We start from the raw sequence: 27904 nt of genomic DNA on the forward strand, positions 1-27904 counted from the left end.
TCCCGCGCCTCCGCCCCCTCGCTCGCTCCTTCCCGCCCTCCCCGCAGCGCTGGCCCAGCCGGCTTCCCCTCGGTCTCTCATGAATATTGAGCGGCCCCTGTTGTAGTTCCCGAGCTCCATTGCGGAAGCCCAGGCTCGCCATATTGTGCGGCGGCGCCGGCGGCCGCGGCGGCTTGGACCCGAGTCTCGCTCCGGCCGCGGGCAGCGGAGTCCGGGCTGGGACACGAGCCGGTGAGTGCGGCGGGCGGCGGGCGGGCGACGGCGAAGGGGAGGCGGGCGGGCGGGCCGGGCCAGGCTGCGGGCGGCTGCGGGCGGCCAGGGCCGGGGGTGTGTGTCCGCGGGGGTGTGAGGGGAGATGGCGTCGCCGCCCCCGGCCGCTCTCGGGGCGGGGAAGGCGGCTTCTCATTGTTCCCGAGTCTTCCAGGGTCTTGGCGGGGGGTGGTGAGTCGGGCTCGCGGAGGACCCCGCGGGCGAGGCTCCGGGATTCCTTCCTCGGCCGCGAACCCCCCGCGCCGGCTCCTCCCCGGCGGCGGGGCCCCAGCCCTCTCCGCGGCCCCTTCCCGGAGGCGAAAAGGCGTGGAATGCGGGGGGTTTCTCCGGGCTTGCCCCCTCGCAGCCCGGGAGTGAGCGTCCAACCCGTGTGGCGTGGCGGGGCGGGGTGGGGGCGCTTTGTGCGAGTAGCCCTTTCCCCCGGGGGTGCCGGAGTCGGCGGGGTACGGGGAGGCGCTCCTCGGCGTCGGGGTTCCCCCCCCCGGCTGCGGGGAGAATCCTCTTGGTGAGAACACGCCTGGGGTGCCGCCCGCCGACCGCCCGCCCGGGAGGATCTGGTGCTGTTTTCTAAATCGCCAGGTTGACCCCGATGAGTCGTGGGGTGGGGGGGGGGGGGGGAGGGGGTGTCTCCGTGTGTTTCTGCTGGCAGCTTCGGGGTTCGAATCCTGTCGTTGACGCGCAGCTCTTGGGTACCCGGTGTCGTCGGGGAGCCCTCGACCCGGTTGTCAGAATAATTTTCCCTCCTTCCGAAGTCGCCTCCCCTATGCCCGGAGGTGCGGTTAGTGAAAATCAGTCACCAGCTTTTTGAGGTTCATTCCCGTTATCTGCCCGCTAAGGCCGTAATCCTAATCAATGGCTTATCTCCTTGAAGCTTTTTATTTTTATTATTTATTTTTTATTTTTTGGGGAGGGGGGAGTCCTCTACTTTATGGCTGTCAGAAGTTTTCGAGAATGTGTGCCTGGATGTCTGAAAACGTCAGGTTTCCTTGAGGGGTGTCAAGAAATTCTGCTGTGGAAATGGATAGGTTTGCATTCAGTTACTTGAATACTGTGCTTTGCTTCTTTTTTTAAAAAAAAAAAAAAACTCAAGTCGAGACCTGGTGTCACTGTTTTCAGCCTGAGAATCATGTTGTTGGAAACTAGTTTGTGAGTGGTTTGCATTACATAATCTACTTTTGGTAGTTCCGAGAGGAGATGAGCTGAAACTCACTAGTGTAATGGGTTAGGTAATCTACTTTCCTCACTTGCCTTAGGGTCTAGTTGGTGAATATTTTAACAGCTTAGATTGGTGTTAGATCTTGGTCCTTAAAATGATCCTTTGGTTTATAAAGAATTTAAATGGCAGCAACATGATTCGGTTATTCCCTGACACCCCCCCCCCCCCATGGCGTTTCTACTTGTGTCACAATCAACAGGTATCTTTTAAAATCCTGATTGTACACCGAACGCACTTTTTAGTAAAATAATTGGTTGTTCTAGAAGACTCCATTTTTTCAGGGATAGCACAGCAAATACGGCCTCTCAACTTCTAGGGATTTGGGTTATTTCCTTCAGGTACCCTTGTGGAGTCCACGTTGGAGGTTAATTAATAATAGGTGTGGGAGTGAAATGGAGATTTTTATGAAGGAAAAGTGCCTGAGTAGGCTAGTCCCCTTTGAGCTTTTGAAAAATATGCTGATGGTCCTTAAATGTGCTGCATAAAAAAAATTTCAAATTAGAACCGCTAACATAATGCAGACAATGCAGACATTGAGAATTTTTAGTTTTCTCGTGCTTGTGAGGAGCACTCAGACAGCTAGGTCCCTGGTTTGTATGGATAGAAATATAGAGCAGGTCAGCAAACATCTTTGGATGTCAGGTCTTATCTCTTTAATCTGATTTATTCATGATTTGTGTTTATATTATGCAGTCGTTGGATAAAGGTGATATATGTCTAATGAATAATATATAACCAGATGTTTCAGTGACAGTTTCATTTCTATACATTAGCAAAGAAGCGTAATTCTTTCCAGCCAAGAGAAGTGAGTTAACATTAAAAAGCACTTTATTAAAATTATGACAGCATTTCTAGTATGACTTAAAGCACCGCATAATGTTGTAGCGCCTCATTTATTAAATCTGGAGAAATTAAACAATGCATTACAGTTTGCGATTTTTAAAAAAAGAAAAATACCATGAGATTATGTATATTCTGCACACATACAGATCTATGCTTGATTTTCAATTAATATTGTTTATTATACATGCTGTGGGAGACATACATTGTCATCAGACACCAGTTATTTAATATCCTGGGTTGTTTTTTTGTCTTTGAAATCTCTGTTATCGTAGTAACTTACTGAATGTTTAGATCTCCATGTAATTTTGGGTACAAAGGTACAGTAACATTTACCCTGTTCATTCCCTGAAGGTGCATATATCCTGTATGTTCCCCACCTCCAGTCTTTTTACCTTTTCTACCTAATATGTCACATGGGTCCTCAGGTGTCTCTTTTAAGTACAGTTTAGTTGATTTTACATGGATATGCTGACTGTGTATGCAGCTCTTGGCACTGAAATAGAAGCTGGTGTTCATATGTCCATAGGTAGGAGGTAGGTTGGCTGTTAAATCAGTTTTATGCTGTGTGGAGGAACTCCCATGGAACTGACTATAGTTTTTCAAATTTGAGATTCTTTTTACTTCTCTTTTGTCTTACAGAATTAGGCAGCTGAAGTGGACTGATATATGTCTGGGCCTAGTGATACCTCTTGTTGGATGCTTAGAACCTACGTAAATTACTGAACATTCTTAGAAAGAGTCCTGTTGCTTGAGTTGGCCTTCTCCCATTTCATTTAGAGAATGCGTTAACAACATGTGCGCTGCTTCTACATATCTCCATTTTGTCATAATTTAAAAAATCAGTTTAAGTACAATAATGACATTATTTTTGTTATTAACCTCAGAATAAATTGTTTAATGAAGTCATCTTATTTAAGCATGTCATTAAAATATCAAAGCATTTTGATCATTTGTTTTCAAAAGATGTGTTGATTGTGGACTCCTGTGAGAGGGATTTCTTTTTGTTTCTGCTAAAGTGTGGAGTTGCGTATTATGAAGAGGTTAAATTCTAAAGTCAATAAAATGAAAATCACATGTAGTAAAAAATTATGCTTAAAAATCCCTTAAGAAGGGAGAACAACATACCTATAAGTTCAGCTCAGTTTTAGTGTTGGAACAGAATGTTGTTTCTTTTGTTGAACACTAGATGAAGTAGTTAGCTTGCATTTAGAGGCCATGATGAACAGCAAAAAAAAAAAAAAAAAAAGTTTTTAAATATAACTATCACATTGAGAATGATATAATGCTCATACTAGGGGAGGCTTGTGGGAACTGAGATCAGGTCTACCGTCTCCCATTTTCTCTAGGCTGTGTCTGTAGTAAAAAGAGGTGGGTGTGCATGCTTGGAATTTTTATCTATAGGAATAACTCCAAACTTTCTTTATCCTTCATTGAAGTAGCAAGAGGGTATCTCGGAGAACAGTTAGAATCACTGTGTTTAATAATGTATTTGGTGTCCAGTAATGGTGTCCAGTAAAGAAAACAGAAACTTCAATAGGAATTTCAGCAGTGGTGATTTAATATAGGGAGTTGGTTAGATGGGTGTAAGAACGAAAAGAGAACATTACATTAGTCAACCTAAGAGCTCAGAGAAAAGATTCCATGGGCCTGGTTCTGAACTTTCGAGGAGGTCAGTGTTGAGCTGCTGATATGGCTAGTTCTGGGAGTACAGAAAGAAGCTGGGGGCTGGAACCAGTTGCTGCTGTCAGCAATTGTAAGAAGTCCCTTCACCCCTCATCTTCCTTTCAAATCTTCATTTAATTCCTCTATTGGCAAAGCCTAACAAGCAGCTCCCTGGCAGAAGAGTAGCTTAGGATAGTTGCACAGTCTCAGCTCCAGCACCATGGATCAGAGGCTAGCGTGGTAGTTTTGAAGTTGAGAATCAGTGAGTAAACCTGCACAGATAGACTAGGTTAAATAGGGAATCCTGTCCTTACCTTGCCTGTTCAAAAAACATTTATTGATTATCATGTGTGGCTGTCCCTATGCTAATGATTATGTATAGAAAAATGAACATGGTCTCTGTCCTTGGGGGATTTACAGTCTGAGTGGGGATGACAAATAAATGACAGTACAGTGTGTTAAATGCAGTAACAGATGAGTGATTGCTTTTTTTATTTTTTAAATATATATTTATTAGTTTCAGAGAGGAAGGGAGAGGGAGAGAGATAGAAATATCAATGATGAGAGAGAATCATTGATCGGCTGCTTCCTGCACGCCCCCTACTGGGAATCGAGCCTCCAACCCAGGCATGTGCCCTTGACCGGAATCGAACCCAGGACCCTTAAGTCCGCAGGCCGACGCTCTATCCACTGAGCCAAACCAGCCAGGGCTCCATTGATTTTTTAGAGAGAGAGAAACATCACTGTGAGAAATATTGATTGGTTGCCTCCTGCGCGAACCCGGAACAGGGTTGGGGAATCTGCAACCAAGGTACGTGCCCTTGACCGGAATCGAACCCGGGACCCTTCAGTCCACAGGCTGACACACTACTGAGCCAAATTGGCTAGGGCAGTGGTCGGCAAACTCTTTAGTCAGCAGAGCCAAATATCAACAGTACAACGATTGAAATTTCTTTTGAGAGCCAAAATTTTTAAACTTAAACTTCTTCTAATGCCACTCTTCAAAATAGACTCGCCTAGGCGGTGGTATTTTGTGGAAGAGCCACACTCAAGGGGCCAAAGAGCCGCATGTGGCTCGAGAGCCGCAGTTTGCCGACCACGGGGCTAGGGCATGGGATTTCATTTGATGACTAACTAAAATCTTCTACCTCTTTTATTATAGCCTAATCTTCTAAAATCTCACAGTTATTTCTGGGGGGAAAGAAAAGACAGAAGTCCCTCATTTTATTTCCTAAAATTGGAAACATCATGTAGTTTCCTTTTACATTGTTCTTTGTAGTTGTCTACTCTTTATCTCCTTTTTTCCTACTCCCTGTATTAATTACCACTACCTCCATTAACTATTGTAGACTGTTCTAACTTAAGTACTTCATTTTGATTTCTTTTTAGACGTGTCCTGCTTGCTTCCCGCCTGTATACACACATTATGCTGATTTAACTTAAAACCAATCGATTTTTCACTTTAAAAAAGATGTATGCTTCTATGCCAGTAATTGCATTAACCCTCACTGTTTATACTATTTACTATATAGAGTCTAATTCAGTCTGGGACGTTTGTCTTGGAATCTAGCCAAACATTTTATAGACGCCTTTACTACATTACAGAAGGTGTAGTGTTGAGTATAGTAGAAGGTAGGAGACTTGATTTCTAGGTCTGGTTCTACTACTAGCAAGAATGTTGGCTTTTCTGTTAAAAGAAAAACAACACCACACCTGGTGGATGAAGCAGTCATCATCGACATTCTAACTAACAGAAACAACGCACAGCACAGCATCCACAGGTCGAAGCAGCATATCTCCAGGAAAAAGGAAAGCCTCTGGATGAATCTCTGAAGAAAGCCCTCACAGGTCATCTCAAGGAAGTTGCTTTGGCTCTAAAAAACTCCAGCCCAGTTGGATACTGATGAATTCCCTGCTGCCATGAAGGGTTTGGAACTGATTAAGACACTCGGAATGAAATTTTGGCATCAAGGACTAACAGAAGTTAGTCCTTCTATAGAGAAGTATTGAAAAGAGAACTGGCTAAAGACATCGCCTCAGACACATCTGGGTATTATTAAAGGCTTTGCATTCTCTTGTTAAGGATGACTAAGCTGAGGATCTTGGCATAAATGAGGACTTAGCTGATTCAGATGCCAGTGCATGATATGAAACAGGAGAAAGGAGAAAAGGGACGGATGTGAATGTGTTTAATACCATTCTTACCACCAGAAGCTATCCCCACCTTTGCAGAGTGTTTCAGAAGTACACCAAATACAGTCAGCATGATGAACAAAGTTCTGGAACTGGAGATGAAAGATGATGCCAAGAATTGCTTTACAGCCCTGGCTAGTGTGGCTTAGTTGGTTGAGTGTTGTCTTGTGCACCGAAAGGTCGCTGGTTCCATTTCCACTCAGGACACATACTGGGTTGCCAGTTTAATCCCTGGTCCGGATGTATATGTGAGGCAACTGATGGATACTTTTTTCTCTCTCTCCCCCTCTCCTTTCCTCTTGCTCTAAAAAACAATAAAAACATATTTTGTTTTTAAAAAAGAATTGCTTTACAACTACTTGGAAATGTGTCAGAAACCATACAATGTTCTTGCTGAGAAGCTTCATCAAGCCATGAAAGGTGTTGGAACATGTCATGAGACATTGGTCAGGATTATGGTTTCCTGTTTTGAAATTGACATGAATGATACCAAAACATGCTATCAGAAGTTGTATAGTATCTCTCTCTGCCAAGTCATCCTGGATGAAACCAAAGGAGATTATGAAAAAGTTCTTGTGGCTCTCTTTGGAGGACAGTAAACATTCCCTTGATGATCAGAAGATTTTTAAAATCATGTAACTATTTTCATTCCATATTATAGACTTAAATAGGAAAGTTTTTCAGCAGTGTTAGTCTAACTGCTTTCTGACAACTATAGCCTATAAATCATTTTTATATTACAACTTTGTATATAAAAGATAGGCTTACTTTTAAGTAAGATAGGCTTTTAAGATAGGCTTACTTAAAAAATATACCCCAAGCTATAAAACCCCATAAACAGGTGGTTCTAGTAACATTACCTGAGAAAGCTGTTTATGTAACAGAAAATAAAATGTTTTTACAGGAAAATAAAAAGAAATACCTTTGCTTACCTTACTGGTTATTTGTAAAGACATAAGAGGTGATGTAGGTAAAGAGGTTTTGTAAAGAGCAAAGCACATTATCAATATAAGGGCTGTATGTGGAGACAGATTGAATGCTTTATGACATGGATCCTGGGGATAGTTTTGTGTCTACTTCCAAATTTTTTATTTTTAATATTTAGAAGAAAGTTGTTGGGCCCTAGCTGGTTTGGCTCAGTGGGTAGGGTGTTGCCCTGTGGACCAAATAGTCCCGGGTTCGATTCTGGTCAAGTGCACAGACCTGTGTTGCAGGCTCAATCCCCACTAGGCAGTATGCAAGAGGCAGCCAATCAGTGATTCTCATCCTTGATGTTTCTATCTCTCTCTCCCTCTCCATTCCTCTGAAATCAATAAAAATATATTTAAAAAAAGAAAAAGAATGGAAAGTTGTTGGGGTGAAAATGATGTATGGGAGAAGTGGATGTTCTTTAATCCTACTTTTCCCAAGTCTGTTTATAGTGTAGTATTCCCTCCCCCATTAGGTTTGAGGTGATATCTCTTTGTGGTTTGATTTGCATTTCCATGATGATTTGAGCATCTTTTTATGTACTTGTTGGCCATTTGTATGTCTTTGGAAAATGGTCCGTTGAGTTATATGAGTTCTTTACATATTTTGGATATTAGCCCCTTGTTATATATATGATTTAAAGTTATTTTCTTCAGTCAGTAGGTTGCCTTTTCTTTTTGTTGATGGTTTCCTTTGCTCTGTAAAAGCTTTTTAGTTTGATTCCATTTGTTTTGAATTGATATATTATAGCCCAAAGTTTTTGTTGTTTTTGTTATATAAATATATGTATATATTGAAATATTTTCATTGCTAATAAGATCTGGATGTCCATAAGGGCAGGTATTATTAGCAATTAGTATACATTTTAAAATATATATATCACCTAAAACATGCTCTTTTTATAAAGAGGTTTACATATATTGACTCACCAAAGTCATGTTGATTTCTAGTATATATGAGCTATGCCAAATTTTTGCAGCTTTCATAAAACTAAAATTATGCTAATCTTTAGATTTATCAGAGCTGTAAGATTTCTTTTTATCCTTAAAGTTTTTGTTTCCATTTTCATGCTTCTTTTAGTACCCTGTCTTTCGAAATTGAAGAAGCTGCTTTTCCAGTTTTAAACTTTTGATCTGAGTTGCAGAAACCAGGTGACAAGAAACTCCTGAAGAGAAAAAAAAAAGATTAAATTAGTTCACATTTTGGGATTGAATCCCAGTCTTACTGCTACTATTCCCCATAGTAGTTGTTTTCCTTTTTTTTACAAGAGAAAATCTATCCCATGTGACAGAGGGACACTAGAAACACATTCTTCACTCTTCTGTTCTTATCTGTTGTTGTCTTAAAACTCTTTGTTAAAATCTGTGCTTATTGTAATACAGTAATAATAATAATAGGAGTTGAAAAATGGAGGGAACCTTGCCTCTCCACAAACTCCAAACAATTTTTACCTTCTAGAACATAACTTTTCATAGCTGTAATTGTAGCATAGATGCAAATTAGTGGTTTCTCTCATCACTTTACTTTATAAGTATTACTAGTCATTGGATATGGTATTAATAATTACTACTTTTAACGATTGAAGCAATGTTATGTTGTTGATGTTGCAGCAAATGTCTCTATGCTAATGGCATTATTGTAGTAGTAATAATAATTGTATGTTTGGTGCAGTGGCTAAGGGCATGGCCTTCTTAGTCAAACAGACCTGCGTTTGAGTTTTGCCTCTGACCTTTACTATGAGACCTTGAAACGAGTTGCTTATTTATTTATTTATATTTTGGCTTGATTCCTTATTTGTTAAATGAGAGCAATTCTAGTACCTACTTCATAGGGTTATTAGGATTAAGCAAAATTTCAGAGAGGAAAGAAAGAGATGGAAACATCAGTGGTGAGAGAGGATCATTGATCAGCTGCCTCCTGCATGTCCACTACTGGGGATTGAGCCCGCAACCCTGGCATGTGCCCTAACTGGGAATTGAACTATGATCTCCTGTTCCTGGGTGGACACTCAACCACTGAGCTACATCAGCTGGGCAAAAGTTACCTATTATTAATAACACTAGAGGCCCGGTGCAGGGATTCGTGCACCGTTGGGGTCCCTCGGCCTGGCCTGTGGGGATCGGGCCGAAACTGGTTCTCAGACATCTCCTGAGGAGTCCCAGATTGTGAGAGAGCAGTTCTCGGGTGACACATCCCGGAATCAGGCTCCCTCCTCTGGTTCCGGTGTGTCACCTGAGAACTGCAGCTTCCAAGTCACCGCAGCTTGGCAGCTCCTGTATTGAGTGTCTGCCCCCTGGTGGTCAGTGCACATCATAGTACTGGTCAGATGGTCACTTAGGCTTTTATATATATAGATTTCCTAGGACTGGCAATATATTAGAAACCCCTTGTGCAAGCAGGGACTAAGACAGTCTTAGAAGTTACAAAATTTAGACTGGCAGATGAGAATCAGAAGTAAAGCACCAGTGTAAGGAATGTCTTGTCAGAGAGACAGATGAGTTAGAATTCAGGAAATCAACAAAAATAGATCGTTCTAACCAAATGGTACCAAAAAAATGGAGACACAAAAGAAACAACTCCCACTCCCAGATGTACATTCTCTAGCATCAGTATACCAGTTCAGAAAAAGATCTATAGCTAACTTATTTAAAATACTAGTAGCCCTGTGCACGAATCCGTGCGCCAGTAGCTCTCTGCCGCCCTTCTATAGCTCTCCGCCTGCTGCCCCGCCCTCCTGTAGCTCCCTGCCCCCCTCATAGCTTGCTACTCTGCCCCCTCCTGTAGCTCTCTGCTGCCTGCTTGTAGTTCGATGCCCCAGCCTCTTGCAGATCCGTGATCCAGTTGTTACGTGGTCGGTCGTTATGCCTCACAGCATAATGGATAATTAGCATATTTCTCTCTTATTATATAGGATATATGCAAACAAGCCAGATGGATGTGGAGATGTATAGTTTCAGCAGTTTTCTTGAAGACAAAGTGCAGAAACCCTTGGCTGTGAACGATAGATGTTTGAACTTTAATACACAATATGCCTCTTATTTTGAAAAGAAAAGATTGGAGGAAATGAATGACTGGTTGTGTTTGATTGAAGTATTCAAGTTAAAAGAAGTTGCTAATGGTAGACTTTCTTAGGTCAAGAGAAAGGATCATCTTTAGGCATTGTAGAGGTAAGGATCTTTTTTATAGCAAGCTTTTGATCCACAAAATATTAGAGCTAAGAAGGGCACTTGATGCTACTTAATGTAAATTTTATTTACAAAGAAGGAAACGGGATCCTCTGATAAAGTGGTTAGCCCTAGTTCACCCAAGAATTTAGAAGCAGAGCTTTTTTACCACGTGCATGTATTTGTAGAAACTTTGTGGCTACTCCTATTTGAGTAACCAATATTCCTATTATCAAAATTGTCTCCACCTAGTGGCAACAGATATTTTGCAAGGCTGAGTATAAACATGAGAAAAACTGTTAGGGGTAACTTTATTGATCACTCCTTTTAAAGAAGAGTCAGCCTGGTGACAAATTGTGTTGTCTTTGCAAAGGGAAAAGAGGAGACAATGTGCCTAATGCTTATTTTCATGTTTCATAACCTTATTAAGGAATTTGTAAACTCTACAGTTACACGTGAATAAGGCAGTACATTTATTGCAGAGCTTGGTGTGTTAAATTTGTATTTTAGAGTTTTTATATACACACACACAATTATATAAGCATATATATTATATAAGCATATGTATATTCACATGTATAATTTTTTCTCTTTGTTAAGATAGCATGGTAAATTCATTAGCGGAGAGGAGATGAGCTAAACAATAACTGATAGGATCAAAATCAAGATGTTGGTAGGCCTGTTTTTTTTCTGGAGGCTCTAGGGGAGAATCATATCCTTTCCTAGCTTCTAGAACCTGCCGTCACTTAGCTCATGGGTTCTTTCTCCAGCTTTATGCCAGCAGCATAGCATCTTTAGATTTATCTCTTTGACTACTATCCCTGCCCTTTCATCACACCCCCTTCTCTCTTATCAGGACCCTTGTAATCACATTGGGCCAAACCCAGATAATCAACGATAACCTCCCTATCTCAAGTCTGAATTTAATCACTGGCAAAGTCCTTTTTGCCATGTAAGGTAGCATATTCAAATTTTGAACATAGGATGTGGACACCTTTGGGGGCCCATTATTCAGCCTACCACTAAGTTGGCGACTTAATTCAGAAAGCCACCAAAAACTTACAGATGGAATATTTTAGTGTGTTTTAAATTGATACATTATAGCCCTAAGTAATTTAGCTTCCATATAGTGAGTTATGATTAAGGATTATTCTCCCTCAGGAACAATCTTCAGTTTTCCTTTATTTTTAGATATGAGGTTGAATAGGATATGGCTGATTTGTTTCTTTTATTACAACAATTATATCTATCATGTTCTTCACAGAATCCTATAAAATAGGTAAATTATTTTAAACTTGGAGGAATTTCATACTTTAATTTTTATAGTGTTTCTGAAGAGTAGTTGATATCACAAGGATGAGGTTCACCAGTAGATTTCTTTTTTAAAATTCTTTATTGTTTAAAGTATTTACATATGAATCCTTTTTCCCCCATTGACCTCTCCCCACTCGTCCCCGCCCCCCCCCACGCCCTCACCACTCTACTGACTGTGTCCATGGGTTATGCTTATATGCATGCATACAAGTCCTTTAGTTGATCTCTCCCCCGCTTGGCCCCCACTCCCTCCACCCCCCACACCCCACAGGTTGGATGGTCTGTTCTATGCTTCTATGTCTCTGGACCTGTTTTATTTAATCAATTTATGTTGTTCATTATATTCCACATTAAAGGCTTGGTGCATAAAATTTGTTCACTGGGGGGTGGGGGTCCCTCAGTCCGGCCTGCACCCTCTTGCAGTCTGGGAGCCCTTGAGGGATGTCTGACTGACGGCTTAGGCCCATGGGGAGCGGGCCTAAGCCATCAGTTGGACATCCTTAGTGCTGCCGCGGAGGCTCCCGCCATCGCCGCTGTATTCGCCAGCTGTGAGCCCGGCTTCTGACTGACCGGTGCTCCCCCTGTGGGAGCACACTGACCACCAGGGGGCAGCTCCTGTGTTGAGCATCTGCCCCCTGGTGGTCAGTGTGTGTCATAGTGACCAGTCGTTTCGCCGTTTGGTCAATTTGCATATTAGCCTTTAATTATATAGGATATGAGTGAGATCATGTGATATTTATCTTTCTGGCTTATTTCGCTCTCCATTTCCATCCATGTACCAGTAGACTTCTTTCTGTCCAGTAGTATTACAGATGAGTTGTTTTAGAGCTAAATGCAAATAATCCATAACACTGATATGTGGTGGGATAATTTTGAATAGTAGTCTTCCTATAACTTGTGGCTTAGTTAGCAAGCCCAGTTTCCTTTAATTCTTATTCTACATTTTCTTTTCACACTGCATGTTCTTTTCTCTTACAGTTTTGATTACTATAATATTAAATTTCCTATCAGAACCTTTCATGCTTCAGGTGTGTTTATGCTTCTGGATCACCTGCATATACCTCATGTGCAACAAGTCCAAAAAATGAAGTTAGCTTCTCATCCCTTTCTAGAACATGCATACCATTTCCTGTTTTAAAAATATATAGAAATTTTAAAAATATATTTTGCTATCTCACTTTAGATTTTTTTTTTTTTTTTTTTTTTAGTACTGACTACTAGACAGCAACAAGCTTGGCAGCTTGTGGCTTTACTCTCCTTTTTTCTCATTTATTGTATCCCATGTATTTTACCTCAGTGTTTTTCAGCTCTGCCTCTTCTAATTCATGCTTATTATAAAAATGTAGGCATTTTTCATTTGGATTATTGCACAGTTCTTTAACTAAATTTTGCTCCCACAGGTCCATCCTCCACTGCTGCTGGAATTGATTTGTGTGTTTCAAATGTGAATCTGATTTTTATCATTCCACTGTGGATTTTCCCCCAACACCTTTGCATGTGGCATAGTAGGCCTCCCTAATCTGGTCCACAGTTTAATTCTTCAGTCTCTGTTCTACTTCCAACCTCCCTCTTTTCTGTTAAGCTAAAAATAAAAAACCAAAAATGAGAGGCAACAAGTGTTTATTTGGGATCAAAAGAATTGCAATTCTGGAAACACTGATTCAGGCAGAGACCTAAACGTCCTAATTACAGGGTGAGCACAAGGGGTTTTTATTAGAAAAGGAAGGGAATAATTACATGAATAGACGAAAGAAATTTCTATTGGTGCCAACAAACTGAGTTAACATTTTAGCTATACGTGGCTGGTAACTGATTCTGTCTTCAAAAAGAGAATCCATAATCATCAGTTTGTGTGTTCAGAATGTCTGCTTTTCTGTTGGCTTTGCAAGTGGTTGTTTGTAATACATTGTTGGTTTTGCCCAGTCCAAAGCTTATTTCCCCTAGTTCAAATATTCCAAAGGTTCAAGGCTCAAGGCTTACAAAGCACTTCCTCTGGAATGGATGCTCTGACTCCATTTTTAAATGGCTTGACTTATGTCAGCTTCTCACATTTCACTCATTTAGTAGTGAACTACTTCCAGTTTCACAAACACCCCATGCTGAGTTGTGCCTTTGCTTACTATGTTGGTCCTTCTGGACTGCTTTCCTTTCCTTAGTTGGTTAACTTACACTTAACCTTAAATTCTCCTCTTCCAAGGGAGGAGTCTCTCTAGGAAACCCTTTTCTGATTTCTGCTCCTCCATGTGACTACTTTTTTGTGCTTTTGTAGCATTTACCAAATTGTGTGGAAAACATGGTTCAGGCCCACTAGCCAATAAATTCTTGGAGGGTCTCATTTCCTATCACTTAGTAGTTCTCAATAAATGTTTCCTACTCAACTGGTTTTCATTGTGGGTCTGTTAGCTTCTAATGTGGGTAGACAGGGACAGAAGGAAAACAAGGCTGCTGCTAATATGACTGATGTTGCCTAATATTAGACCTTGGTAGGTGTATATGAAGCTTTGGGGAAAGACTGTATTGGGCCATTAAGAAAGTATCTGTGTGTTGTGCAACAGGGGTTGAAGGAGTAGTGTTAGAATGAAATAGTGATGAGTGATGACAAATATTATAAGAGGGCACAGATGATCTAGATTATCTAGGTCTGCATTTTAAGTGGTACTTTAAAAAATCTTAGAACATTTATTTTTCCTGTAACAATAACTTAATTATATAGAGGTTAGAAAACCTTAAGTCTGTTATCAGTACTCAAAAACTTAATTAAGACTGGATAATGAAGCTCTGTAATTCACCTTTGAAAGGTTTCTGCTCTGTGTTCCATGATGTGGAAAAAATACAATCCAATTAGGAGTTGATTATATTATCTTTAAATAAAGAAGCTATTAGGTTAGCAAAAATAATTTAGATGTATATTACAGTTGTTTAGTACAATGACAACTTTTTCAATAAAGAACACTGTCTTTAGATGTTTACAGAAATTAGTGTCTGTCTTACAGCTGTCACTTCAGATTAAAAACTGCTGCAAGTGGTTTTCATGGGGTGATACTGCAGGCAATGCTATGATGACGGTTGAATTGCTTACTCAGAATTTATCATTGCTCCCTAGTTTGCCTAGTCTTGAATAAATTTCTAAAAGCTAACACCTGTATCCTGTAAGCAAGGAGTGTTTTAATTAAGGAACAAATCATTTGATCATTCACATATTGTATAATATAATGAAAGAAGAAAACAATGCTAAAGTTTGGAAGAGTTAATTTTAAAAAGTGTATTTCTGATATATATTTCAAAGTCTAAAAAACAAATTAAGGGAACAAATTATATACAGGATTAAGACATAAAGTGTTGGCTGTAAGGAGTTGGTTATAAGTTACTCTTACTTTTTTTTGGCAAGTGTGGTAGGCTGAAAAATAGGCCCTCAAACAATATCTGTATTCTAATCCCTGGCATCTGTAATGATACTTTATTGGGGGGGAGGAGGGAGGTCTTTGCAGATGTCACTAAATTAAAAATCTTGATATAAGGAGATTGTACTGGATTATTTGGGTGGGCTCTAAATGTTATCATGTGCCCTTTAAAGAGATAGGCAGCCCTAGCCAGTTTGACTCAGTGGATAGAGCATGGGTCTGCAGACTGAAGGATCATGGGTTTGATTCTGGTCAAAGGCACATGCCCAGGTTTCCGGCTTGATACCCAGTAGGGGGCGTGCAGGAGGCAGCCGATCAATGATTCTCATCATTGATGTTTCTATCTCTCCCTCTCCTTTCCTCTCTGAAATCAATAAAAACATATTTTAAAAAAACAAACAAAAAAGGGATAGGCAGAGGGAGATTCTTCCCACAGAAAAGGAGGAGGCTATGTGACCACACACCAGGAATGCCAGCAGTTATTCCAAGATGGAAAAGGCAAGGAACAGTTTCCCTTAAAATCTCTTGAGGAAGTGCAGCCCTGCCAGCACCTTGATTTTGGCCTAGAGATACTGATTTAGAATTTCTGGCCTTTAGAACTGAGAGATAAATTTCTGTTTTAAATCATCATATGTGTGGTGGTTTGTTACAGCAGTCTTCAGAAAGTAATATAGCAATCATTTTTCAAACAGTGAATTGACATTGCTAAATAACCCCATTTCCCTAACTCTCTTTTGAGGGGGTATAATTTACAATTTACTCATATCAGACTGTAGTTGTATTTCAAATAGTCTGAACAGACCAGGTAATTTTTATGATTAAAGCTACTGGTAAATATTTACAGGCATAGAACTCTGAGGTGTTAGCTCAAAATAAGTATATTTAAAGCTTCTTTTTTGGGGGAAGTTTTATCCAGTATGGAATCTCCCTCATGGCTGCGTTCTTATAGCTGCACTCTGGTAAGAGCACAATTTAGACTTCTAAAATTTTATAACACAGTGCCTGCCCATTTGTTTGTATGTGTGGTATTTAATATCAATTCTTCTTTCACCCATACTATAGAAAATGTACACTTGAAGTTCTTATTGAGAATTTAGTTATGAGTTCACTATGTCCCAGCACGTGCCAGGGTCTGTCTTGAAACTTTGGTCTATTGCAAGTCTGACCAAAGGATAAAGGCCATATACCGTAGGTTCTCTACACTTTACCTTAATATTCTTGATGATCAGAGAACAATGTACCTGGCCTATATTATCTTAATCCCTTCAAAGATGGTATGTGGGAACTTAATGTACTTTTGTCCTGAATATAATTTCTATACAGTATTCATTTTCAAAAAAATTTGTTAGTCTTCTTAAAGCCTAAATTATAGGGTAATTTTAGGAACCAAATTCTGTATGGTAGAATGATAAATATTTAAAAGCTATATTTATTCATATTATCCTGGAAGTAGACACAACATTTCAGGGACAAGGATGGATAGATTATTATTACAGCAATAACTGCATCAGTTCCCCTTTGCCTGAGTTCTTCTCACCCCCTTCCCTCATCTACCCCCAAAGCAATGCAGTGAGAGCTAGATGTTCATTTGGTAGGCAAAGGACCTAAAAATATGAATCTGGGAGCTTGTGTAGTTGTTACCTCACCTCCTGAGAAAGGGAGAGAAATCATTGCTCCCTAATGTAAACACATTTTCCTTAGTTGAGAAAGAGGATACAATCTTTAGAATGTAAGTGAATTTTTCTGGGCAGCGCCGGATATCAGAGAGGTCTTAAACTTTCAGGCCCCTGGAATGTCTCCGTAGACTCAGCCTCCTGAAATATAAACGCATACGTCTAGGAAGATAAATCTCTTATCTGTTCAGTTATCTTTGTGTTTTAAGACTTGTCTGAGGGACAAATGTTTTTCTGTGTTTTTTAGGTTTTTTTTTTTCTGGTTGGGGTTTTTTTTTGCTTCGGGCCCTAACCATGCAGAAACACAAAAATATTTTCTCTATGCATAGAAACTGATAAATCCTCCTTTTGTCTTTCCTTCCCCATGATAATTTGAAGTGACACTTTTTTAGTCATAAACAGGTGAAACACTGTTAAGATTGTCTAACTTGAGCTCCTTTCTTTTAATCATAACCATTGTTGAGTTCTTCAGCAATGCCCTGGCAGGTTAGGTTATGGTTAACCAGTTTTTCCTGAGGGCAGAGCTTAAGAAGATCTTTTGACAAAAGTTGGACTAGAGGCCATGCTGTAGAGCAGGCGTCCTCAAACTACGGCCCGCTGGCCACATGCGGGTGTTTTTGCTGTTTTGTTTTTTTACTTCAAAATAAGATATGTGCAGTGTGCATAGAAATTTGTTCATAGTTTTTTTAAAACTATAGTCCGGCCCTCCAATGGTCTGAGGGACAGTGAACTGGCCCCCTGTTTAAAAAGTTTGAGGACCCCCTGCTGTAGAGTCTGAAATTTGGCTGATTTAGTTCTAAGTTCCATGACCATGACTTTTTATAAAAAAGTATCGTTTTAAGTAGTTGCTATGTGCCAGGCCCAATGCAAGGTAGTGGGGATATTGTGGAGAATAAGATAGATAAAAGTGCCACGGTGGGAGGGTGGTGGGGGAAGGAAGACATGAAAGAATGTCAAAGTAAGAATTTTGTTAAACTTCATGAAGGAGCTAGCTATGGGAAAATCTTTGGGAAAGAGAGCCTTTTGTTACAGATAGAAGGATGAGCTAGTGAAGGTTATAAAATGAAAATGAGCAAGTTGATAAAGAGAAGAATGACAGATGTGGCTGACAGATGGTGAACAGAACTCAGAATCACAAGCATCTTTAGGTGTTTGGATTTCTGTTTTAATTTCTAAAACAGGCATGATAAACATTTTGCTCTACAACTAGCTTTTTAAAAAACTTAATGTTTGTTGTGTCCATCTGTTGAACTCCATGTCAGATATACAGCTTACATAGTATTCTGTACTATATATCTATATCTATATCAATATCTATATCTATATCTATATCTATATCTATATCTATATCTATATCTATATCTATATCTATATCTATATCTATATCTATATCTATTTATATATATGCATGCCTGTCAAAAGAATAGGCATGCATAGACTTTTGACAGGCATGCATAGACTTTTATGATTTTTTTATATTACAAATAATGCTGTCAATTTTTGGTTCTTAGTTTTTTCCCCCTCCCCCTGTTTCCCCAGTAGGTGGGGATAGATGGCTAGAATGCACAAGAGTTGGTTATTTTCTTTCTCCAGGTCAGTGAGGTTCTGGTTAATACTCTGGCAGGTTAGGTTCTGGTTAACCAGTTTTTCCTTAAGAAGAACAGAGTGACCAGTAGCTTAAAGTGCTAGAAAGCAGCTTTTGTATCTTTGGCAAAAGTTGGACTAGAGGCCATGCTGTAGAGTCTGAAATTTTCCTGATTTAGTTCTAAGTTCCATGACAATGCCTCTTTAAGAAAGTATTGTTTTGGTTAAGACAGTTTTCTATACCTTCAGTAATGATCAAGTACTTTCTGTGTGTTTAATTATTTTGGGTATTTTTATTACCATCAGGATTTACAGTTCCTAAAAATCACTTTTGAGATTTATTTCCCTTTCAGATACTAAAATTGTTTTTTCTTTCCTTTTTATCCCTAGCAATGTCTCAAGCTGTGCAAACGAATGGAACTCAACCATTAAGCAAAACATGGGAACTCAGTTTATATGAATTACAACGAACACCTCAGGTAATATAGACTAAGATAACAGGGGAAATATGATACATATGTAAATTGGGATGCATTTTTAGAAAATGAAAACTTGGAAGAACTTAACAGTAATAATAAAGCCTACCTAATAAAATAGTAATATGCAAATTGACCGCACCTTCGCTACACCCAAGCCACGCCCACCAGCCAATCAGGGCGAGTATGCAAATTACCCAACAAAGATGGCGGTTAATTTGCATGAGCTGAGGGAGGGAGGAGTGAAGACTGAAGACAACTTAGAAGGAAGACGGAGGAAAAGCGGAAAGCAAGATGGCTGCCAGAGGGAAAGCCCGGGCGGGGCAGGGCGGTTGGCAGCGGCGCAGGTGCAGGTGTGGCGGCCGCAACAGCGGCGGCGGTGGCAGCGCAAGTGGCCGCTTGCAGGATTCTTCCTGCAAATGGGCTACTAGTTGACATATAAGTAGTACTGACTTTTGTATGTTTGATTGACCATTCATTCATTCATTCATTCAACAAATAATTTGAGTCCATATTCTACAGGTCCTAAGCTAGGCACTAGGTGAAATGGTGAATAAAACATGTAACATCAGCTCTTAGAATTTATAGACATTAAACAGATAAATATCCATAGAATTATACCTTGAGAGATAAGTAGGGAAGACTATTTTGAGAAGTTAAAGATGGGGAAGACTGGGGGTGGAAGCAGGGTTGAAGGAGATAAACATACTTAAAACTGAACTCATTTTAAGTTTGTGATGCCTATAAGACAGGCAGTGATGCTAACTAGAGATCTGGACTAAATACTAAGTTTTAGAGATTGTCAGCACATTTACAGCATGGTGAATAGATAAGATCACCTAGAAAGAGAGGAGCAGAGGGCCCGGATCTTCATCTAGAGGAGCTTCAACATTTAGAAATTAAGTAATGGACAAGGAGCCAGCTAAGGAGACAGGGAAAAGTAAGGAAAAATGAGAGAGAGGGGACAAAATCTATGAGGAAGTGTTTCAAGGAGGAGGATTCAGTTATTGTTTTCAACAGTATTCAGAAGATGAATAAGATGAGTATTACAAAAGTGTACATTAGATTTGTCAATATGTACTTGGTGATTTTTTTAAGAGATTCACTTGATTGTGTTACTATGTTGAAGGGGGAAAAAGTGAAAACATAGGCAATTCTTCAGAAAAGTTTGGCTCTGCAGTAGAGCAGAGAAATGGAGCAAACACTGGAGGGGAACATAGAATTGGGAAGTTTTAAATTTTGTTTTGTTTGTAAGGAGATAGAGCTGTGTAGACTCCTTCCACTTCCCTTGTCCAACACTCCCCTCTACTCCCTCCACTCTGCCCTTGACAGCTCTAAGGTGCATCATTCACATTTCTCTGTGTAGCAACTCTATGGAGATACTACTCCAGGCTGATTTAGTGGAGGAAAGTTGGGTAAAATCTGAGAGCAGAAAGAATAGTCAAGAATGATACACTTGATAACATAGGAAGGAATGTATTTTCAATAGGAAGAGGTATACTTTCTCCTTATAGCAAGAAAGAAGATGATTATGAAATTTGAGGTAAGGTAATGTATTGAATGTTCAGGTGAGAAGGTCTGCAGATAGAAGGAAAGGTGTACAATAGTGTAGTGAAAGGAAAAAGGAGTTTGTTGGAGAAACCAATTACAGAGCCGTGTTGGACACCCATTTGAGTCTGGTGAAAGTTTCAGTGATCCCAGTCTGGTTGTGAGATTCCCCCCATTTTACCTCCACAGTGCTGCTCTACCTGCACAGGCACAGGCCTGGAGAACATGGATGGTTGGGTATAGCCAGGGTTGGGATTTTGCTAGGCAAGTTCTTTCTAATCAGGACAGACTTACTAGCTGAGTCATCATCATTCTCTTTGATTATTTCCTTATCAGAGGTTATAATTCCTAAATCAGAAGTTTGTGTATGTATTAAAACTAAGTAAAATAGCCCTAACCAGTTTGGCTTAGTGGATAGAGCATCGGCCTGCAGACTGAAAGGTCCCAGGTTCAATTCCTATCAAGGGTATGTACCTTGGTTGCAGGCACATCCCCAGTAGGGGGTGTGCAGGAGGCATCCAATCAATGATTCTTTCTCATTGATGTTTCTAACTTTTTATCCCTCTCCCTTCCTCTCTGTAAAAATCAATAAAATATATTTTTTTAAAAACTAAGTAAAATAAAATATAGAAAATGCTTTATATAGTGAGGCTGAAACATGATAGACACTTGATAATAGTGATAATTATTATAAATATAAATATATTTTACTTGCATTCTTTATGGACAGTACCTGTTATTTCTGTCTTTCCTTGTGGGGTCACCAGTCTTTGACCCTTTAGAGAAAGCAAGTACTATGGAGAGGCAGTGGAAACAAGGAAGTGGCACTAACATGGGAAGCTCCTTATTTTTACTTGCATCTTCCTTTTCAGTAGTTACTGAATCTCTTTTCTTATTCCATAGGAGCCAGTACTGGTGGCCTTTGAGCTAGGTAATTTGTTCTCAGTGCCACCTTGTAGGAAGAGTGGATAGTGGTGGTGGAGAAGAAGTAGGAGTCACTAGTCTCTCTGCAGCTGGGAGATGTGTACATTGGAACTCCAAATGCATTTTCTCACTAACATTTTTTAGACATGACAAATAAAAATACTTCAGATGTACTGTGGTTTAAATCAGTTAGCCCGAGAACCTGACCACTTTGTGTAAAATTGCTGTTGTGGATCAAGACTTTTCAAGTTAAAAAAAAAATGATTTTAAAATGAAATAGTTAAACTGCATATCAATTAGAAAATATTTGTATTGGAATCTTAAAATCTTTTTAATAGATGGCATGAAATGTATAACTTACAGTAGTCCTCTCTTATCCACAAGATTACATTCTCAGACACCTAGTGCATGCCTGAAACCACAGGTGGTACTAAACACTATAAATACCTTGTTTTTTTCCTATACAAACATACCTAGGATAAAGTTTAGTTTTTATAACTTAGCCAATTTCATGGCTAGAAGATTTCTTCTTACTATAGATCTTAGTAACCTCAGGATACGATATTTTCTGTTATTGAGAACTTTCACCTTTTTATTTAAAGAAAGCACTTTATAGCTTCTCTCTGTCATATCTAAATTGCCAGCATCACTACTGTTGTGCTTTGGGGCCATTAGGAAGTAAAATAAAGGTTACTTGAACACAGCTCAAGATACTGAGACAGTTGATCTGATAACTGAGAAGGCTTCTGTTGCCAACGTAAGGGTAGCTTGTGTATACAGTGGGGATATGCTGGACAAAGGGCTGATTCACCTCCCAAGTGGGATGAAACAGGACGCCATAAGGTTTCATCACATTACTCAGAACAGTGCACAATTTAAAACTTCTGAGTTGTTTATTTTTGGAATATTCCATTTAATATTTTCGGACTGTGGTTGACCGTAGGTAACTGAAACCTCAGAAAGTGAAGCCACTGATAAAAAGGGGGGGGGGCTAGATTATCAAAATGATGTAATTTCTGAAGACGGAAGAAACTTCCTCATTTTGCAGAGTAACGAACAATGTTAAATAGTTATTTAGAACCACATAACTAGTTAATATGACTAGAACTAAAACCTTTGGCATTTGATTCCTAATTCAATGCTTTTTCTTATTATACCAGGCTAATTTACTCCTAGTTGTCTTTTAGATACATTAATATATTACCTTTAGCATTAAAATAAGAGCATTTGTATATAATGCATTGGTGGCAGCAATGAGGGGAATTGGGGGACATTATAGCCGAAACAAGATTGGCTGTGAGCTGACAGTGATAGTGGCTGGGTGATAGGTATGTAGATGTTCATTTTTGTCATTCTCAATACTTTTGTGTATTTGAACTTATCCACATTTGAATTTAAAAAGCATTTAAATTTCCTCTTTTACAGGAGGCAATAACAGATGGCTTGGAAATTGTGGTTTCACCTCGAAGTCTACACAGTGAATTAATGTGCCCAATTTGTTTGGATATGTTGAAGAACACCATGACTACAAAGGAGTGTTTACACCGTTTTTGTGCAGATTGCATTATCACAGCCCTCAGAAGTGGGTATGTTGAAATGAGTTATACTAGGCACTTCAGTTGTACCAAGACAGTGCTCTATGGGTTTTGAGAAGTACATACTCTAGAGCAGTGATTCTCAACCTTTCTAATGCCTCAACCCTTTAATACAGTTCCTCATGTTGACCCCCAACCATAAAATTATTTTCGATGCTACTTCATAACTGTAATTTTGCTACTGTTATGAATTGTAATGTAAATATCTGTGTTTTCCGATGGTCTTAGGCTCTTCAGCAGCGGTTCTCAACCTGTGGATGGTGACCCACAGGTTGAGAATCGCTAGCAGGATCGCCTGCTGTAGAGCCTAAGACCATCGGAAAACACAGATATTTACATTACGATTCATAACAGTAGCAAAATTACAGTTATGAAGTAGCATCGAAAATAATTTTATGGTTGGGGGTCACCACAACATGAGGAACTGTATTAAAGGGTCGTGGCATTAGAAAGGTTGAGAACCACTGCTCTAGAAGTATTCATTTGAGAATTGGAAATTTTCCTAAAGTCTAGGTTTGAATTATTGGAGTATCATTGTTTTGAAACAATTCATTTTATACATTTTTCAGAAGCTTTATAGGGTGCATATTTGTTTTGAGGAAATTATGAAACCATGGTTTTTCTATTTAAGTATACAAAATGATATCCTTATGAATTGTTTTAATAAGAAATTGATAACATAAATTAACATAGGTGATTTTTTGCTTGTATATCATGGGAATGAGAAAGGGGAAATTAATATTAGGAAAAGAATGGATTTCTATTTCTAAAATGGTTATATATAAATTATCATTAGGGATATTCAAATTTTTCCCTTGACAAGTAGTACAGAGTATCTGAGATTTCCAAAAATCTTGCTTACCCAAGATTAGTCAAATTTTTAATAAAGTTTAGGTTAATCAGTTTAAATTTCTGTGACTTCTTAAAGATATTAGAATAAAGATAATGTAACTATTCGGAAGCTAGATATTTTTGTCTTTAGCCTAAAGGTACTGGCATCATTTACATTGTTTTTCCTCTCTTTTTATTTAGCAATAAAGAATGTCCTACATGTCGGAAAAAGCTAGTTTCCAAAAGATCACTAAGGCCAGACCCGAACTTTGATGCACTCATCAGCAAAATTTATCCAAGTCGTGATGAGTATGAAGCTCATCAAGAGAGAGTATTAGCCAGGATCAATAAGCACAATAATCAGCAAGCACTCAGTCACAGCATTGAGGAAGGACTGAAGATACAGGCCATGAACAGGTATATGGGGAAGAAGGTGGCCATTTTCCTGAATACTTTATTAAATATTGAATTTACTTAGCCTTCATTTTGAAAAAGACAAAATACAAAAAGTAATAAATAGTAGTTCTGCATGATTACATTTTCATGCAAGTGTGGTATATGCCTCCAGGTATCATATATGCCTGGGTTTCCATTTAAAACACTAAAACTTTTGAATACCCTTTTATACTCACTTCTCCCTCCACTTACCTACTATTCTATTTCTCCTCTTCTTTTTCTAGCAAAACTTCTTAAAAGAGTTGTCTGTGCTCACTGTCTCTACTTTTTTCATTTCATTTTGAACCCTCTAGTCAGACTTTAATCCCTTGTATCACTCTTATCAAAAGTTACCAGTGGTGTCCACATTGTGAAATCTAATTGCTGATTCTCAGACCCCATCTTACTTAGTAGTATTTTACAAATTAATTTTTCTGAATGATTTTCTTCTCCCAGCTTTCAGGAGACCATATTTTCCTGGTTCCCTTTGTATGTTATTAGCTATTTCTTACCTGAAACTTACCATGTATAGACATGTACTTAACTTTTTGTTCTTACTCCCTATTTTTCTTCATTCTTGCTCATTTCAGTTGATGGCAGCTCTGTCATTCCACTTGCTAAACTCCAGATGTGTGTGTGTGTGTGTGTGTGTGTGTGTGTGTGTACACATACACATATCTATATCTCTCTATATCTATATCTATCTCTGTCTATCTATCTATCTATCTATCTATCTATCTATCTATCTATCTAGATTGGTCTAGGTCACCATTATCTTTCATTTGGTACTGAAAAATCCTCATGAGTGGTCTTTATACTTTCCAAGCTTCCCAACATAGTCTATCCTCAGCACAGCAGCCAGAGTGATTCTGTGAAATTGAAAGTCAAATCATGATTCTCCTTTGCTTCAAAGTCTCTAATAACTTCTATTAACATTCAGGTTAAAGACCTTGGCTTTTAAAACCGTACATAATTTGGGCACCTTCTCACTCCCATTCTCTTTTTCTCTCTGACATCTCCTAATATATTTAGGCCTCATCATTTTCCAAAGCAGGAGATGCCAATAGAGTCCCATCCATATCTAGTTCTCACCTTGGCTGAACTTCAGAGTCACTTGGAAAGTTTTTAAATCCTAGGGCTCAGGTAACACCTCAGACCAACTGAATCAGAATCTTTGATTGGATTTAGGCATCAGTATTTAAGGTTTCAGGAGTGGTTTGGCCAGTATTGCTCAGTGGTTGAGCCTTGACCCAGGAACCAGGAGGTAACAGTTGGATTCCCAGTCAGGGCACATGCCTTGGTTGCTGGCTTGATCCCCTCTAGGGGACATGTAGGAGGCAGCTAATGGATGATTCTCGCTCGTCATTTATGTTTCTATCTCTTCCTCTCTTCCTCTGAAATCAATAATACATGTTTTTATTAAAAAAAAAAAAAAAGTGCAACCTTTAACCAGTGGCTTAGAGGTAAAACTCCATTAAACTCACCTGAAATTGTATTTAGTAAAGTGAAATAAAGTATTAAAATTAAAAAAAAATTTTTAATCACTTTTTATATTCAATATTATTTCATTATTACTTTCAGGTATACAGAATAGTGATTAGACAATAATGTACTTCACAAAGTCCCTCCCCCAATATTTTAGTACCCGCCCCCTTTCATCATATATAGTTAAAAGTACTAAATTTTGAATGTATTTATTTTAAAAGAGTTACACAATCCTTTTTTTAAATTGATTTTTCTTTTTTTTTAGAGAGAGGAAAGGGAGAGGGAGTAGGGAGAGATAGAAACATTGATAAAAGAGAAACATCTGTTGGCTGCCTCCTGCATGCCCCCTACTGGGCTTTTCTAGAATCTTCTTGACTTTTCTAGAATTCTAAAGTTCTGTAAACATGCTTCAAAGGGGTTCATTAAAAATGTCTAAGTACATTTTCTGCAATGCCTTTTGTTTCCTTAACTAGACTACAGCGAGGCAAGAAACAACAGATTGAAAATGGCAGTGGAGCAGAAGACAATGGTGACAGTTCTCACTGTAGTAATGCATCCACACACAGCAATCAGGAAGCAGGGCCTAGTAACAAACGGACCAAAACATCAGATGATTCTGGGCTTGAGCTTGATAACAATAATGCAACAGTGGCAATTGATCCAGTAATGGATGGTGCTAGTGAAATTGAGTTAGTGTTCAGGCCTCATCCCACACTGATGGAAAAAGATGACAGTGCACAGACAAGGTAAGTGTGTGGATTAGTTTTAGATAATCTGAATTCAGAAAATTTAATTGGGAGTTAAAAGGCAATTTTGCATAAGAAAGAAGGGCAATATTTGCCATCCAGTTGACTGCCAGGGTTCATTGGATCTTCTTGATGCCTAGGTTGTTGTTTTCTTCCTCCATGCTTCCCACCCACACTTGGATATCTGAAAGGAATGACCTGAACCTCCTTCTTAGAGGAGGGAGAAAAAGGGGTCACTTAAATTTCTTAACAATGATACTGGGGTGCCAATAAACACCAGAATTCTTGCTGGTGAGGATGACCCTGTATCTCAGCATTCTGCCTGCCATCGAGTACAGATAAACATCAAATATTTGCTCAGTGAGTAATTGATGAATATAACATACTTAACCCCCAAGGTTAGCACTTTTATGCTCAGTCTTAAACACCACAAAATTGATGAATTTTTAAACAATAAGCAATTGGTCATATTCTTGCTGCTGTAGACAGCAGAACTTTGATCATTGGGTTGAGATGTTTGTTCTTTTTCCTCAGTACTGTGTATATTTGTTTGATTTTTATCATTTTATATCACATTTTATGGATGCTTTTGTGGCCTGGTAGATAGTATACTTTCAATAAGGAATTTTTAGATAATAGATGATTATAATTTTTGGTACTATTTTATCAGTAATAGAGACATTTACATTTTATAGAAATGTATTAGTCCTGTAATCTAAGTACACTTTCATTATTAATTTAGAAATTAAATTTCTAATGATTTATTTTTCCAGATACATAAAGACTTCTGGTAATGCCACCGTTGATCACTTATCCAAGTATCTGGCTGTGAGGTTAGCTTTAGAAGAACTTCGAAGCAAAGGAGAATCAAACCAGATGAACCTTGATACAGCCAGTGAGAAGCAGTATACCATTTATATAGCAACAGCCAGTGGGCAGTTCACTGTGAGTATCTATAATAATAAAATTGTAATCTACTAATTAGACCGGAAGACCTTCCAGACGAAGCCGCGCAGCGAGGGCAGGGGCAGAGGCAGAGGCGGCAGCAGCCGGGGCAGGGCCTCTTGAATGAATTTCGTGCATTGGGCCTCTAGTTTAAAATAATAGGCCATTGAAACTGGAAGCAAATTAACCATCTGAGAGTGGCAAATGGTGGGGTGGGGCCTAATAAAATGGCGCAGGATAGGATCCTGACACCCTGAGAGATAGAGAACAGGGTAGTTAACTTTTTGATATGTCTTATGAATAGTATAAGTGACAAGAAGTTTATCCTAAGTTTTTTTTTTTTTAAAGGTGGACTTTTAATAGATGTTTGTTCCATCTCACTATTACTATGCTTTGAGTTTTCATAATTCTTTCTCTTTCTTGTTGTTTTAGGTATTAAATGGCTCTTTTTCTTTGGAATTGGTCAGTGAGAAATACTGGAAAGTGAACAAACCCATGGAACTTTATTATGCACCCACAAAGGAGCACAAATGAGCTTTTACTAAAACCAGTCTGGATAATGAACTTTTTTTATAGCCTATTTCTTTATTATTAAAGATGTATCATCATTACTTTTATGGACACTATCTT

General features: G+C 39.0%; 1 protein-coding gene and 1 pseudogene across 2 annotated transcripts; both read left to right on the top strand.

Annotated features, from left to right (window-relative positions):
- RNF2 (ring finger protein 2) lies at positions 1-27900 on the top strand. Of its 2 annotated transcripts, none has more exons than XM_054711531.1 (7): positions 1-231; positions 18680-18768; positions 22663-22823; positions 23865-24080; positions 26057-26329; positions 27103-27274; positions 27707-27900. In XM_054711531.1, exons 2-7 carry the CDS (start codon positions 18682-18684, stop codon positions 27806-27808), a joined length of 1011 nt encoding a protein of 336 aa, XP_054567506.1. In that variant the 5' UTR covers positions 1-231; positions 18680-18681; the 3' UTR covers positions 27809-27900. The 2 variants fall into 2 exon arrangements, with proteins under 2 accessions (XP_054567506.1, XP_054567505.1); XM_054711530.1 differs by lacking the exon at positions 1-231 and adding an exon at positions 1022-1043.
- LOC103290122 (annexin A1-like) lies at positions 2789-6783 on the top strand (annotated as a pseudogene).
- Positions 27901-27904: the final 4 nt, after the last annotated feature.

Source organism: Eptesicus fuscus, chromosome 22, assembly GCF_027574615.1.
Source record: "Eptesicus fuscus isolate TK198812 chromosome 22, DD_ASM_mEF_20220401, whole genome shotgun sequence".
Lineage (NCBI taxonomy): Eukaryota > Metazoa > Chordata > Mammalia > Chiroptera > Vespertilionidae > Eptesicus > Eptesicus fuscus.